The following is a 13,015-nucleotide window of genomic DNA, read 5'->3' as shown; positions in this document are numbered from 1 at the left end:
ATGCTCGCACAACGTTGAATGGCAATAGCTGCAGATGCAGGGCAGCGTTGCAAAGCTATGATTTTTTACGTGATTCCCAACCGTCACACCTTTCTTTAGCCCATACACAGGGTATCGTTACAACGCTATTCATCGGGTTGTAACGTTGTGACTTTTATAAATAATCTCTTCGATTTTCAGGTTATGGAGGAGACTGGTTTTTATGGAGGCCGAGGAGATGCATGGTTTTCTTCTTTTCCCTTTGTATTTTCAGTATTCATAGGTTAGATTTATGTTTAATTTTGGGTTGTAATTGACGGATTGGATGATCTTTCTTGATTTGTCTATGGATTAAGAGGTGAGTCTATCTAATTTTCTCGAGTAAGAGATTGAATGTAATTTTCTTGAGATTTCTTTGATTGAATTTTACGTTCTTCAATCTCATGCTTTCTTTGAATCTTGCTATAATTTAGATTTGCATTTATATGTTGGAGTGACGAACTTATCATAATTGCATGTCTTAGCTAGTTGATTTTAAGTCTGCGCACTTCCTTTGTGTTCGTCCGTGCCTGAAATCACCTTAGTGACAAAAGATTGAATGTGAATGCTTAAATTTATAGGCTGGACTTGAGTCTTAGTAATGTATGTTTAATTTAGATTCGAAGAATATGTTGGTTAATTAAATAAGGTATCCGGTCAGTTAATCACACAATTGAATCCTCATTCTTAATGCATATGATTTTTAATTCTATATGATCAACGAGAACCCGGTAGAATTAAGAGCATATAATTTAATTAGGGTATTGATTTTTCGACCTTAATTGAGAATTAGGACGCTTGATTCATTTTGCTTTAATTAGTTGTCGGCCTTTGTGGAGACTAGTTAAATCGTATCAATTAGGTATTTGTGCATACACGGAATTGAACGTTATTTAATTATCGAGTTCCATGAAAGAAATTGCATAGAATTCTCCCTCTTACTCATAAATTATTAGATAGACTCCAAGCCTAAATTACATTTACCCCTTGCATTTTAATTTCCTGCATGTTTTAAAATTTTATCAATCAAACCAAACCCTGTTTTTACTACTTTTTATGGTCAAATTTAGCTTAAGAGAAGATTAGATCCTGACAGCTATGGTTCGACCCCGTACTTATCACTGTTGCTACGTTTTTATAGTAATTGAGTAATTCAATATTATAAATTTTCTTTTGATCAGGCTTGAGATTTATTAGCGACTTAAGCCTTGGATTTATCAACATGTTACCATTGTTAATAGTCAAATGTTTGGAGTTTTTAGTAATTTTATTTTACTTTAAATTTATGTTTTTAGGGACCCTGAAAAGTGTTTTATGTTATTTGAAACAAATGAATTTATTCGATCGATTCATTTTTAATAAATTGTTTCTTTTCATTTTGAATTGAGTAAAAGATATGTTTTATGATTAGTATGCATGTAGTAGCGGCCTATAGCAATATTAGAAAATTGGGTCATTACATTGTTAAAGTTCAGTTTTATCAATATTAGATTTAAATATCCAAATACTATTATTTTATTATATTATTTAATTTGTTAAAGTTGCACAACTGACTTCTTTCTTTATTTATATTATGTCCTTTTTAGTTCCTCTCTTTGAATGATAGTAATTCTTTTGCATTTTTCTAATGTCTTCAATATAAATTTTTTTCATGTTTTTATGTAGTTTTCCTACATTGTAATTAACATATGTATATCGAATTTAAAATAGTTTAGAAAATAAGGGGATTTTTTTGTTAGATCTTTTATAGGGTAAAAAGTTTAAATTTAACTTTTATCATAAAAATTAAGTCATAAACATTTTAGGCCACGTGCATCATATATATTTTTAATTGGTAGATTAAAATGACCAAAAGTTGAAAATATAAATATTTAGGCTTCGTTCGGTAACCATATGATTTTTTTTTGTGTGGTTGTGATTGAAAATTAAGCTTATTTCATTCATATTTTTTTTTATAATGATTTGTATTTTTCTTAATTACAATGATTAAATTCTTAGTCAAATTTTTTTTATAAAAAACTTTTTGAAAGTTACTTTTTTTTTTTTCTCAAAATTTGGCTTAGTTTTTTATACCATCGATGAAAAGTAGATAACAAATGAAGAAATAGAAGTAGTATCTATAGACTTAATTTTCAAAAACAAAAAATAAAAAACAAATTATCATCAAACAGGCCTTATACATACACTTTAGAAGTATTAAAATCAAAATAAATGAGTCAATTTGAATATAGTTAAATCATGAAACAAAATGTAAAAAAAAATAAAAAAATAAAGTATAGACATCAGACCAGCTTTACAGCCTAGCACCAAATCGAAACGACAGCGTTTTGATACAGTGTCAAGAAGACAACTTGGGCGCACGTTAGCGTTAGCATCGCCTCTCCCATCATTTCAAAAAAAGAAAAAGAAAAGAAAAATTGACATCCGAAGTCTTGTTTATTTCCCGGGCCCACACACTTTCTTTAATCACCAAAACCACCCCACCAGCTTTCCCCAATTGACATAACTGCCCCAAGATTTTTCAAATTTGGGCAACTTTCACAATTATAGAAATCATCAAGTCCCTACCATGTTAAAACTACAAATTTCTTTTAAACAACTTCTCTCCCATTCATATGTTTCTCACCAGCCGCTTTGTAGTTTTAAGACTATACCCACAGTAGATTTATAAAATTTTAATTTTGTATTGAATAAAACATTATTATTAACTCTAATATAAGTTTAATATTTTTCGTAACAGTTGTAAAAAATATATTTTTCGTAACACAATAATGATATTATTTAAGAATCATACGTGATTTGTAGTAGATTAAGAAGTATAGCCGACATAAATATGATTCGGTGATTAAAACATCTATTATTCATTTTTAAATGTTAGATATTCAAATTTTCATCGTTGCATTTGTTGTTCTTAGAAGAACATATTTTGTAGTAATGGAGTTAGAATCAAATTCCTTGAACAAAAAATTAATATTCTCGATATTTCAATTATGCATGTAACCCACCTATATAAATTTTGATTTTGTGTAAGATAAGTTATATACCTACTTGATATTTTTAAAATTCACAAACTTATTAAACACAAAATATTAAGAACATACATTCGTATTAGACATGATATTTAATTTTATGTAAATTTATTAATCTATGATTGTCAAATATGTTAGAGACCTAGTAGATGAAAATTTAATAATGTACTAGACATTTGTAGAGTCGACCTATTAGATACAAAAAAAGAAAAAAAATAAAATTGTAAGATACTTTTTAAAGCTTAAAAGATGTGTTAAATACACAAACAAATTTCATGACTAGGATTGCAATTTAAATATGAGAATATTATCTTTATAGTCCTTGAGGTTAGAAAAGTAAAATTTTCACAGATAAAAAAAATGTCAAACTATTTACATAAATAATAATAATAAAAAAAACTGATAGATACTGATACTTCTATCAGCATTTATCAATGAAGGCTTCTATTAGTTTCCATCATGATAGACATCGTAGATTTCCATCGACCTCTATAAAAGAATATTAGAATTTTACTATTTCGTGTAAATAGTTTCACTTCTTTTTCTATTTTTGAAAATTCCTCATAGAAAAATATGTGTGTTTGATTTTTGAGTTTTTAAAATATATATTTGTAGTCCTCAAGTTTTTAAGAATATGTATATTTTGTTCTTAAATTATCAAAATATATTTTTATAGTCCTTGAACTTTTTAAAATTTATTTAAAATGTCCGTACACTCATTTATTTTATTATTTTTAAATTAGAAAAATATTTTTTATAATTATATATCTATTTTTCTAATTCAAAATATCCTATAATCATTTAAAATAATAAAAAAACTTTTGAGATCTTTGAAATTTATTATTTAAATCTTAAAAATTAAAAAGATATATTTTGAAAATTCAAGATTAAATACACTTATTTTAAGGATGACAAAAAAAAATGTTTTTTTTTTTTAAAGATAGAGAGACTAAAAAGATAGAATTCAAAAATTTGAAGGACCAAGATGCAATTTAAGATTCAAATAATATTTATCTGTTTTTTTTTCTTCAAAAGAAAAAATAAAAAAATAAAAAAACCTTTCGGAATCGTGCAGACGCAAAAGGGAAGAGAGAGACCAGAGAAGAAACCTAAGAGAAAGCAAGCAAGAAATCTAGAGAGAGAGAGAGAGAGAGAGAGACAGAGAGAGAGAGAGAGGTTTGGTTTCAGTTGGTGATGACGATGGACAGGGAGAAGGAGAGGGAGATTGAGCTCGAAAGTGCAATGTACACTAACTGTTTGCTTTTAGGTCTCGATCCGGCGGTTATCGGCGTCGGAGCTTCCAACGGCACCCCTCGAGTTGGCCTTTTCCGTCACTCCAATCCAAAACTCGGCGAACAGCTCCTCTACTTCATTCTATCTTCCCTCCGAGGACCTGTTCAATCCGCCAAAGTAACATTTCCTTTATTCTCTTTGTTTAATTCCCTTTTTACTGCTATTTTCGGTTTCCAATTCCTTCCGATCTGCTGGTTTCTTTTTGGGATCTTGCCAGGATTTCGATAAGGTTTGGCCTATCTTCGATTCCGCGCAATCGAGGGACTTCCGGAAGGTATAATTTTTGGTCTCCTTGTTGAATTCTGGTGAATTGGTGTGATGGATGGAGGTATTTCGAATTTCGATTTTAACTTTACTTTTCGGATTAATTTAGGTTACTGGTTGGTGGAATATTTTTTTAGGTCGTGCAAGGGATTATCAGTGAGCTTGAATCTCAAGGTGCATTACCCAGGAGTAATTCGAGGGTTTCGTCTCTTGCCACGTGCTGTGGACCGAGGTCAGTTGATGATGCTATACTACTTTTCGTAATTTCCCGCTCTGCAGAATAGTTTCTCGTGGGTTCTTTGGGGATAGAGTCAATTATGGAAAGCGATTACTACTCATAGAGACACTGCTTATATCTAAGCATGTTCGAGAAATGATGCTAAAATTTGGGTCAAACTTACACCCCAGTTTGGGATAACATTCATGTGAACGAAAAACAGAGATTAATTTGAGCTGCATAATTGTGTGCAGGTTTGTTGAACTGTTGTGGCAGCTTTCCTTGCATGCTTTGCGGGAGGTTCACAGACGAACTTTTGCTGCTGATGTTGCATCTAATCCACTTCCTGCACCGTTGACAGATGTTGCCTTTTCACATGCTGCTACATTACTTCCTGTGACGAAGGTAGTTGTTAGTTAGAGTCATCAGACAACTGTTTCATTCCCCAGTGTAATTAATAACCAAATAAAAAACTCAACTCTACATTCGCCCATGTATGACTGTTGACGAATTATTTGTCATGTACATACAAAGTGGTTTGTCAGATTGTTAACGATCTCATATTGTAAATATCCAATACAAGCCTGTAGTAACATTATGAAACAGTGAGTTTACTTGCCTGTAGCTTTATGAAACAGTGAGTCAAGCCCTTCATCTCAGGGGGATATAACTTTTGTGTCTCTGTCTTTCTGTAAATGGTCGATTCCAAACTATTTTTTTGTTACTTGCGAACATTTATTTGATCTCTTTGTCTCAAACAGGCTAGAATTGCACTTGAAAGAAGAAGATTTCTGAAGAATGCTGAAACAGCCGTGCAACGCCAAGCCATGTGGTCTAATTTGGCTCATGAAATGACGGCTGAGTTTCGTGGCCTTTGTGCTGAGGAGGTGTTCACTGTTTCCTAAGAAACTTATAGCTATCCCTTTTAAGATCCCTTTTGGCATTCATGATTGTTGCCTCATCATTCTTTTTTCATCCCCACTGTTTGAATCATGGATGCCAGGCTTATCTGCAGCAAGAGCTAGAAAAACTACATGATCTGAGAAACAAAGTTAAATTGGAAGGGGAGCTGTGGGATGACCTTGTATCGAGTTCAAGTCAAAACTCACATTTAGTTTCAAAGGCAACTCGTTTGTGGGAGTCTATATTGGCACGCAAAAGTTAGTATAATGTTTTTGTTCTAGCACAACAATGCACTCTGAAGTCTTGAGCTACATTTTGAATTATTTTTTTTTCTCCCTCAAATTATGTTTTAGGTTTAGTTTTTGAACCCAAATTAATTGAATAGGATCACTACTTCCTATTGAAGGAATAGGGGATTCATGGATAGACGTTCTAGTAGTTGATATCTTTTCAAAACTGACCAATATTCTTTTCATTAGTGGTTTTTTTTCTTCAATAAAGTCGCTCTTTATTCTCAGAATGGCAAATGGCCAATACATGTAAGTTATTGATGTAAAATTCTCATGTCATGCATGCTAATTGATAGGGATCTTTTGTTCCTTGAACTTTGATGATTGTGTCTAATAGGTTTCTTAACTTAAGCTTATGATAACTGATAGGTTTCTAAATTTTCAATGATATGTTTAATAGGTATCTAAACTTTAACATGGTCTAATAGGTCTTTGAATTTTCAATTTATATATAATAGAAAATTTCAAATTTCCTGTTCTCAAAATTTTTAAATAGAAAATTTCAATTTTGTACTTAATAGGTCTTTGGCTCATTACACTTAAAGTTCAAGGTATAATTAAACACAAAATTCAAATTCCCTTGACTTATAGTGACATATTAGACACGTTTTGAAGTTTTGGGACGTACTACACACAACCCTCCAAGTTCAGGACCAAACTTGTAATATAACTTTCTTTTTTCTTTTCTCATAAGAAAGATTATTTTTTTTCTCTTATAGAAAATTCTGCTTTTCTTTTTTGGCACAGACTTTCGGACACTGGTATATTGTCATGTGGCTTTCAATTTAAATCATTGACTTACTCTATTTTTTCTTTTCCAAATGTTTCCATTTTCACTTACTATGGACAAAATGGTGAACTCTGTTTCTATTTATCAGTGTATTTGTAATGTTTCCATTCTGTTTTGTTCTTCCATATTACTACTGAAAAGTATGTATATTTCGTTCTTACCAAAAAAAGAAAAGTATGTATATTTCGGATTTGCAATTCAGTGAATAATAGATGTTTTCTGATGCTTGTATGGGTGAAAAGTATATTACTTTTTAATGATTTAATTAATTCATGATTAGTTATGAGAGCATATAAATGGAAATGGGAACAATGACTGATTTCTAGATTTTCTTCATGCGTGTATTTTTGGCTATTGCGACTGCCAATGAATGAATCTCAAGTTACTTGCCAGTTTGCTTCTGTTAATAATTGGAGATTTAGGAAAACTTCTTCGTTCCTTTTGTGTGAAAAAAAACTGCAAATTCATGAAAGATCACTTTGGTTTGTTTGTTTGTTTGTTTGTTTGGTTTGGTTTTTTCATTTTGTGGCTGTATTCACTTGCTTGGAAATCCATTACTGTATCATTTCCCTTTCCAGTAGATGGAATAAACAAAATTTTTGGTGAAGATCAAATATCTGAACTTCATTAGTTTAGCTCGTTGATCATTATTTTTGTTATTGAATTTTATTTGACAATCATTATCGAAGTCAGGTTGCTCAATATTCTTTCTCTAACTCAATATATATCTCCATGATGACAGGTCAACATGAAGTTCTTGCTTCAGGTCCTATAGAGGATTTAATTGCACACCGTGAGCATAGGTACACTATTGTGTTTTACTTGTTAATGTATAAAGAGGTGATACCATATGCTAAGCTAATTTTTATATGATATTCACCTTTAGGTATCGTATTTCTGGATCATCTCTACGTGCAGCCATGGATCAGAGCTCTCAGGTTCCTTACACGGATGTCCTGGCCAGTCAGTCAAGTGATTTAGATTCAGTGTTTGTGGATGACAAAGATCAGAGTGACAGGTCATATGCCAGCTCACAAATAAGTGATGATTCAGTCTCATGGATGGATGATAGGGGTGGAAGAGTCCATCCCACTGTTGACGTTGCAGAAATCATTAGGCGTTGGACTCATGCTTTACAGCGTATTCATAAACAGTCACTCCATCTGGTATGCTTTATTATTATCATTATTATTATTTATTTTTCTATTTTTTAATTTTCGGGGAGGTGGGATATTGTGAAGTAGTTGAACCTCTATAGGAATTGGTATGACTTAATGCAGTTGATTCCATCGATGTAATTATAAGTTGGATGTCTAGGTTTTGGAGTGCATATGAAATATTTCTTAGCTGTAGGCTAGTAGCACAGCTTGAAACTCTATTACTAACATGAGTGTAACTCAGTTGTTAGGGCACAATGTCTCATTTTAAGATACTACAAGCCACAAATCTATCATGTCATTATGATCCTCTCCTCATTAGATTTGTGGCCTGTAGTATCTGAAAATGAGACATTAACCCTAACAAAAGATCCCACATCATCCAAAGACATCACAGTTTCACTAAAGATTTTATAGTTCTCATACCAAAGGTCCCACAACATCGCACTAGCCCCGAGTCTGTAGCATTTGCAAGCATCCGAATGGTTAGTGGAACTTTGCGAAATATGAACCTTTGGGAATGGATTATAATAACTTGTTTATGAATTTTTGTCTTACCGTTTTCATGATTTTGTTTCTATGAGTTAATTTAATGGGTTTGGTTAATGTTTTTCCTTCAAACATGCTGTATTGTTTTGAATGTGTTGCTGTCAACATGTGACTATAGAATATGTAGATCATCCCTGTATGTCTAATTTAATAAGCATGTATTTATATATCTATGGGAAAAATACCTTTTTAGTCCTGAAATTGGTCCCAAGGTTTTAAATTACCTGTATTAGTCCCCAAGTTTTTAAAAAATGTATTAGAGTTTTTAAGAGTTGGTTATTTAGTAACTTTATTAGTTATTAGTGGTTATTCTATTATTACCACTATTTTTGTGTATGCATGTGGAGAAACTGAATAATAATTGAGTATTTTTCTCCCAACTGTATTCTTCAACATGGTATGCGGCTGATGGAATCAACTACCAGCCTCCTCCACCATATGTTCTTCTGATCAATGATCCAGCCATTTTCTGGCGACAAACTTTTCTACTTCTCAAGAACTTTCTATTACTCTGGCCACGAATAATCCCTACGTTCATCATAGCAATAATAATCCCTACGTTCATCATACCTTGTTTTTGTTAGAGTCTCTTTCCAACGATAATTATGTTACTTGGAGTCGCTCAATGATACTCGCTTTATCATGTACTACAATTTTCTTTTATTATTTTAATAAACACTTGACATTTTAAAATTAAAAAACAAAAAACAAAAACAAAAATTCTCTCTCATCTCCCACCCATTCCTCTCTCCTCTCTTCTCCCTCTACCTCTCCCTCTCCCTCTCCCTCTTCTTTGATCGTATAGAGGAATTGCCCCGATGGGAATTTGGAAATTTTAACTACTGTTGCTCAGTTCTGCCGTGGGAGCCATCTGATTCTTCATGGGCAGTTGACATTGATGAAGATGATTCTCCAGATTTGTGGATGAGGATGGGGATTTTGACATTGAGCTTAACAATTTTCCTGTCAGCCGCTGAACTTGAGGTCCCAATTTCTGGATTTTTCGATTTGTTATTGGAACCACACAGAATCATCTGAACACAAAAGACCATGCAGAGCCCACAAAAAAAAAAAAAGATTGAAAAAAAAAAAGGAACCTTTTGCTTTTTGGCCTTCAACTCTGAATTTATTGTTTTGAGATGATTATACTGTTGTTTTGTAGCTTCAATGCCTTGTTTTTCAATTTCCAATTCAGAGAGAATGTTTAAGAAAGAGAATAAAATTTAATAAAATAAAGGGAAGAAGAGGAAGATGAAGAGGAAGGTGGAGGGAGAAGAGAAAGGAGAGATGAAGGGGTGGGAGATGGAGATGAGAGAGAATTTTTGTTTTTATTTATTTATTTTTTTTTTAATTTTGAAATGTCAGGTCAGAATTAAAATAACAAAAGAAAATGGCAGAAAATGAGAAATATAAGGTTAGGGATCTTTTAACCCTATTTTTCAAAACTTGGGGACTAATTTAAAACTTTGAGGACCACTTGCTTTTATCCCTGAAAATCTAGGGATTAAAAAGGGAATTTTCCCTATATTTATTATTTCCTTATTGGGAGACTTAACCTTTTCTCTTGTGTGGTTCTTTTCTGGACGAACTCTTAGACTGTAGCTCAATTATGTTTATATATTTTCCTATTGGGAGATTTAATAGTCTGTCATGAACTTGTAGGCAAAAGCTAACGATGGAGAAGGTCCTGAAATTCTACGAGGTGCACACGATGGCGGTACAAGTGGCCATGCCGAGTCTTTGTCAGCAACTCTTGCTGAACATCAACAACACCTAGCAAGTTTACAGGTTTTCGTCAAACACCTTTTTGTAACAGTGACATTTATGTCTTTTTTGAAGTACTCTCTTTTTCTTGAAAACCTCATATAGCTCTTTTGAGGGAGGGGGGTTGGGGTGCAGTGATGAATGACTTAATAAGGCTTAGTATAGGGTTGGTGACATGGTGTAGTCTTGAGAGTAATCGCAGTCAAATGTGCTTTTAGAAAATCAAATGTAACATGAAGTAAATGGTTGTTCAGGTAAATTTCAAACTATACGGTGAAAAGGTAGAATAAAATGAGAATTTTTAATTGTTGGTTAGACCTAAGAGACTGTGAGATTTTGCAAGAAGTCCTGCAAGGAACATTAAATTTTCAAAAGCTACAATTAACTTAAAATCGACTTTACCAAACACTAAAAATAGTTAAAATTCTCTCATAATCACGTCAACTCCTGCAAAATAAAAAAATTCCAAGTGGAATCTAAATCTAGAGTTGTTAAGGTTTCTAAGACCGGTTATGTGGATGCCCCTAAAATTCTGGTACTGGAATTCGTGTGTTTATGAATTTTGTTGCTTGTTAGTTTCTGTGTTCTGTATGTAATCCTGGCTTTAAAACTTTCCTGTCTGTTGGGGGATAGCTAGGTTTGTTCATGTGCATGTTTTCTTATCTCTGACATCAATGTTTGTACGTGCAGGTGCTCATCAACCAATTGAAGGAAGTTGCTCCCGGAATACAGAAATCAATATCAGAGTGTACAGAGAAAGTGAACAATATATCCTTAAGTCTACCTCCAGTGACCAAACATCCTGTTCGGTCTATGTCGTCACCTATGCAAGCACAGACTAGTGGCCGGACATCGGTAATTTTAATAAGCTGTCTATGACATCCAAAGTGATTCAATCTGCTGAACAATGTTTTCTCTGTTTTTCTGAATTAATTCAGGTAAGTAGCACTGATGAAATTTCTGAGGTGACTTCAAAAATGTCTTCTGTTCAACTTGACAAGGTGTCTGCCAGTCCTACTTTAAAGCTCCCCCAATTGTTTAGTTTGACACCGAACTCTTCTGGAAAAACGGGAAATATGCAAAAGCGACACAACATGGCATCTCAAACCAGCCAAATAGAAAATTCATCTGAAAATAAATCACTTGACCAGCCTCCTTCAAACGATCATATAAACAACCTATCACAAGGTTTGGTACATTTGCTCCCGTCCTTCATTTCAGCTGGCTGACTAAATCTCATTTTAACTTCAACGATAGTTTAAACTTACTCAGCCTCATCTTGATTATCTATGTTCAATTTTCATTGTCATCAATAGATACGGAGACTTCTTATGTTCAGAATTTAAAGAGATCAGTCAGGGAAGCTGCTCTTTCGATGAAATACAGCAATTCAGAACCATCTCGAGAAGGTCCTTCTGATGGAAGTGCGGAACACTTTTTTGTTCCTCTTTCAGGAACGGGATTTTCTCGTTTAGGCCCAGATAGTAAAGGAGCTTCCACAAGGAGTAGAAGGCTGTCTGTTACTCAAATGGACGTTGGCTTGCCTGGGAGTCCTGCTTTCGACTTTAATAACGGAATTGGTTTCAATGAATTTACTGATGCATTGAATGATCTGGATTCTCTTAATGACTTTGATGAATTAAATGGGTTTCTTTCTTCTGCTCGATCAAATTCTGCAAACTCAGATGGTCGAAAATTAGTTTTTGACATCGATGAAGCTGAGGATCAAGTATTCTCACCGCCTTTGCTGATGGACTCATCACTTTTAGCGGATTCTTATGAGGATCTACTTGGTAAGTTAGCTAGGCTAGAAAGCTTTCCAGTTTTGCATCTAAATATTCTTTCATAGTTAATGTCCATGAGTTTACTTATGAATTGAGTGATAATTCTGATTCCTTTGCAGCTCCACTGTCTGAAACAGAAACTGCAATGATGGAACATTAAGTTGAGATATCGGCAGCCTTTCATTCTGCAGTTTGAGATTCTTCGCATCTCGACACTTGTTCTACGGGGTGCATGCATCAGTTAACCTCGTAGCCCTTGCTTCACACAGTGGATGGATTTTTGTAATGTTTGTGGTAGCCATGTGGCAACGGAGTAGCTATGCTATAAATGGATCACACAGATCTCTGAGCATAAACAAAAAATTCAAAGTTCAGCGGCTCTTCATGGACTGGCCACAATCGGGATGGTCATTCAGATTCAGATTGGTATGGTATTTAACCTGTTTCTCGGTTGGTTTTCTGTGATGGTTTTTCAACAGCTTCCAATCCCATAGACTGAGGTCGAAAGTAAGCTAAAGTGAGTGCATCCAAGTGGCAAGCGATTCAATCATTGGGCTAAAATACTAAATTCGGATCAAAGCTCGGTATTGGTAGCCTTTTTGTATCTATTGTTTGATTTAAACATTAACACTGATTGACGAGTTCATTTATATATTTGCTGATTTGTTTGTTATTACATGAATTGTTAGCGTTATTTGAAATTACTGTACCTCAGAACGATTATCTGTACATTCTCCTACCAGAATTATGTTCCTGATTTGTTCATCTTTCAGCTGGGTTATTTCTTCAAAATACGAGCCGAACGCAGAACTCGTTTCTCGGGTAAGCCCTACAGACCTAACCATATAACTCTCACCAAATTTTGCATTTTGGATTTGATAACTACTATGTTAATATGATTGACTGCTGAGCTGACCAGTGAAATAGACAGATTTCGTAGCTTTTTTGTATTTATTT

The 13,015-nt window shown here is 33.5% G+C and overlaps 1 protein-coding gene across 1 annotated transcript; it reads left to right on the top strand.

Annotated features, from left to right (window-relative positions):
* Window positions 1-4,105: 4,105 nt before the first annotated feature.
* Window positions 4,106-12,823, top strand: LOC120087913 (AUGMIN subunit 6). Its single transcript, XM_039044928.1, has 13 exons — window positions 4,106-4,457; window positions 4,558-4,614; window positions 4,742-4,836; window positions 5,076-5,226; window positions 5,583-5,708; window positions 5,825-5,981; window positions 7,547-7,607; window positions 7,691-7,970; window positions 10,173-10,298; window positions 10,965-11,129; window positions 11,213-11,462; window positions 11,591-12,067; window positions 12,178-12,823. The coding sequence occupies exons 1-13, from the start codon at window positions 4,242-4,244 to the stop codon at window positions 12,216-12,218; spliced, it is 2,202 nt and encodes a 733-aa protein (XP_038900856.1). The 5' UTR covers window positions 4,106-4,241; the 3' UTR covers window positions 12,219-12,823.
* Window positions 12,824-13,015: the final 192 nt, after the last annotated feature.

This window comes from Benincasa hispida, chromosome 1 (assembly GCF_009727055.1).
Source record: "Benincasa hispida cultivar B227 chromosome 1, ASM972705v1, whole genome shotgun sequence".
Classification (NCBI taxonomy): Eukaryota; Viridiplantae; Streptophyta; class Magnoliopsida; order Cucurbitales; family Cucurbitaceae; genus Benincasa; species Benincasa hispida.
This window is presented reverse-complemented; position numbering and strand designations above follow the sequence as displayed.

Excerpts from the sequence above, each read along its gene's own strand:
- LOC120087913 (XM_039044928.1), top strand. The coding sequence starts at position 4,242 with ATGACGATGGACAGGGAGAAGGAGAGGGAGATTGAGCTCGAAAGTGCA. Across the intron at positions 4,615-4,741 it reads AATCGAGGGACTTCCGGAAG|GTCGTGCAAGGGATTATCAG; the intron begins GTATAATTTTTG and ends ATATTTTTTTAG. Across the intron at positions 11,463-11,590 it reads TATAAACAACCTATCACAAG|ATACGGAGACTTCTTATGTT; the intron begins GTTTGGTACATT and ends TGTCATCAATAG.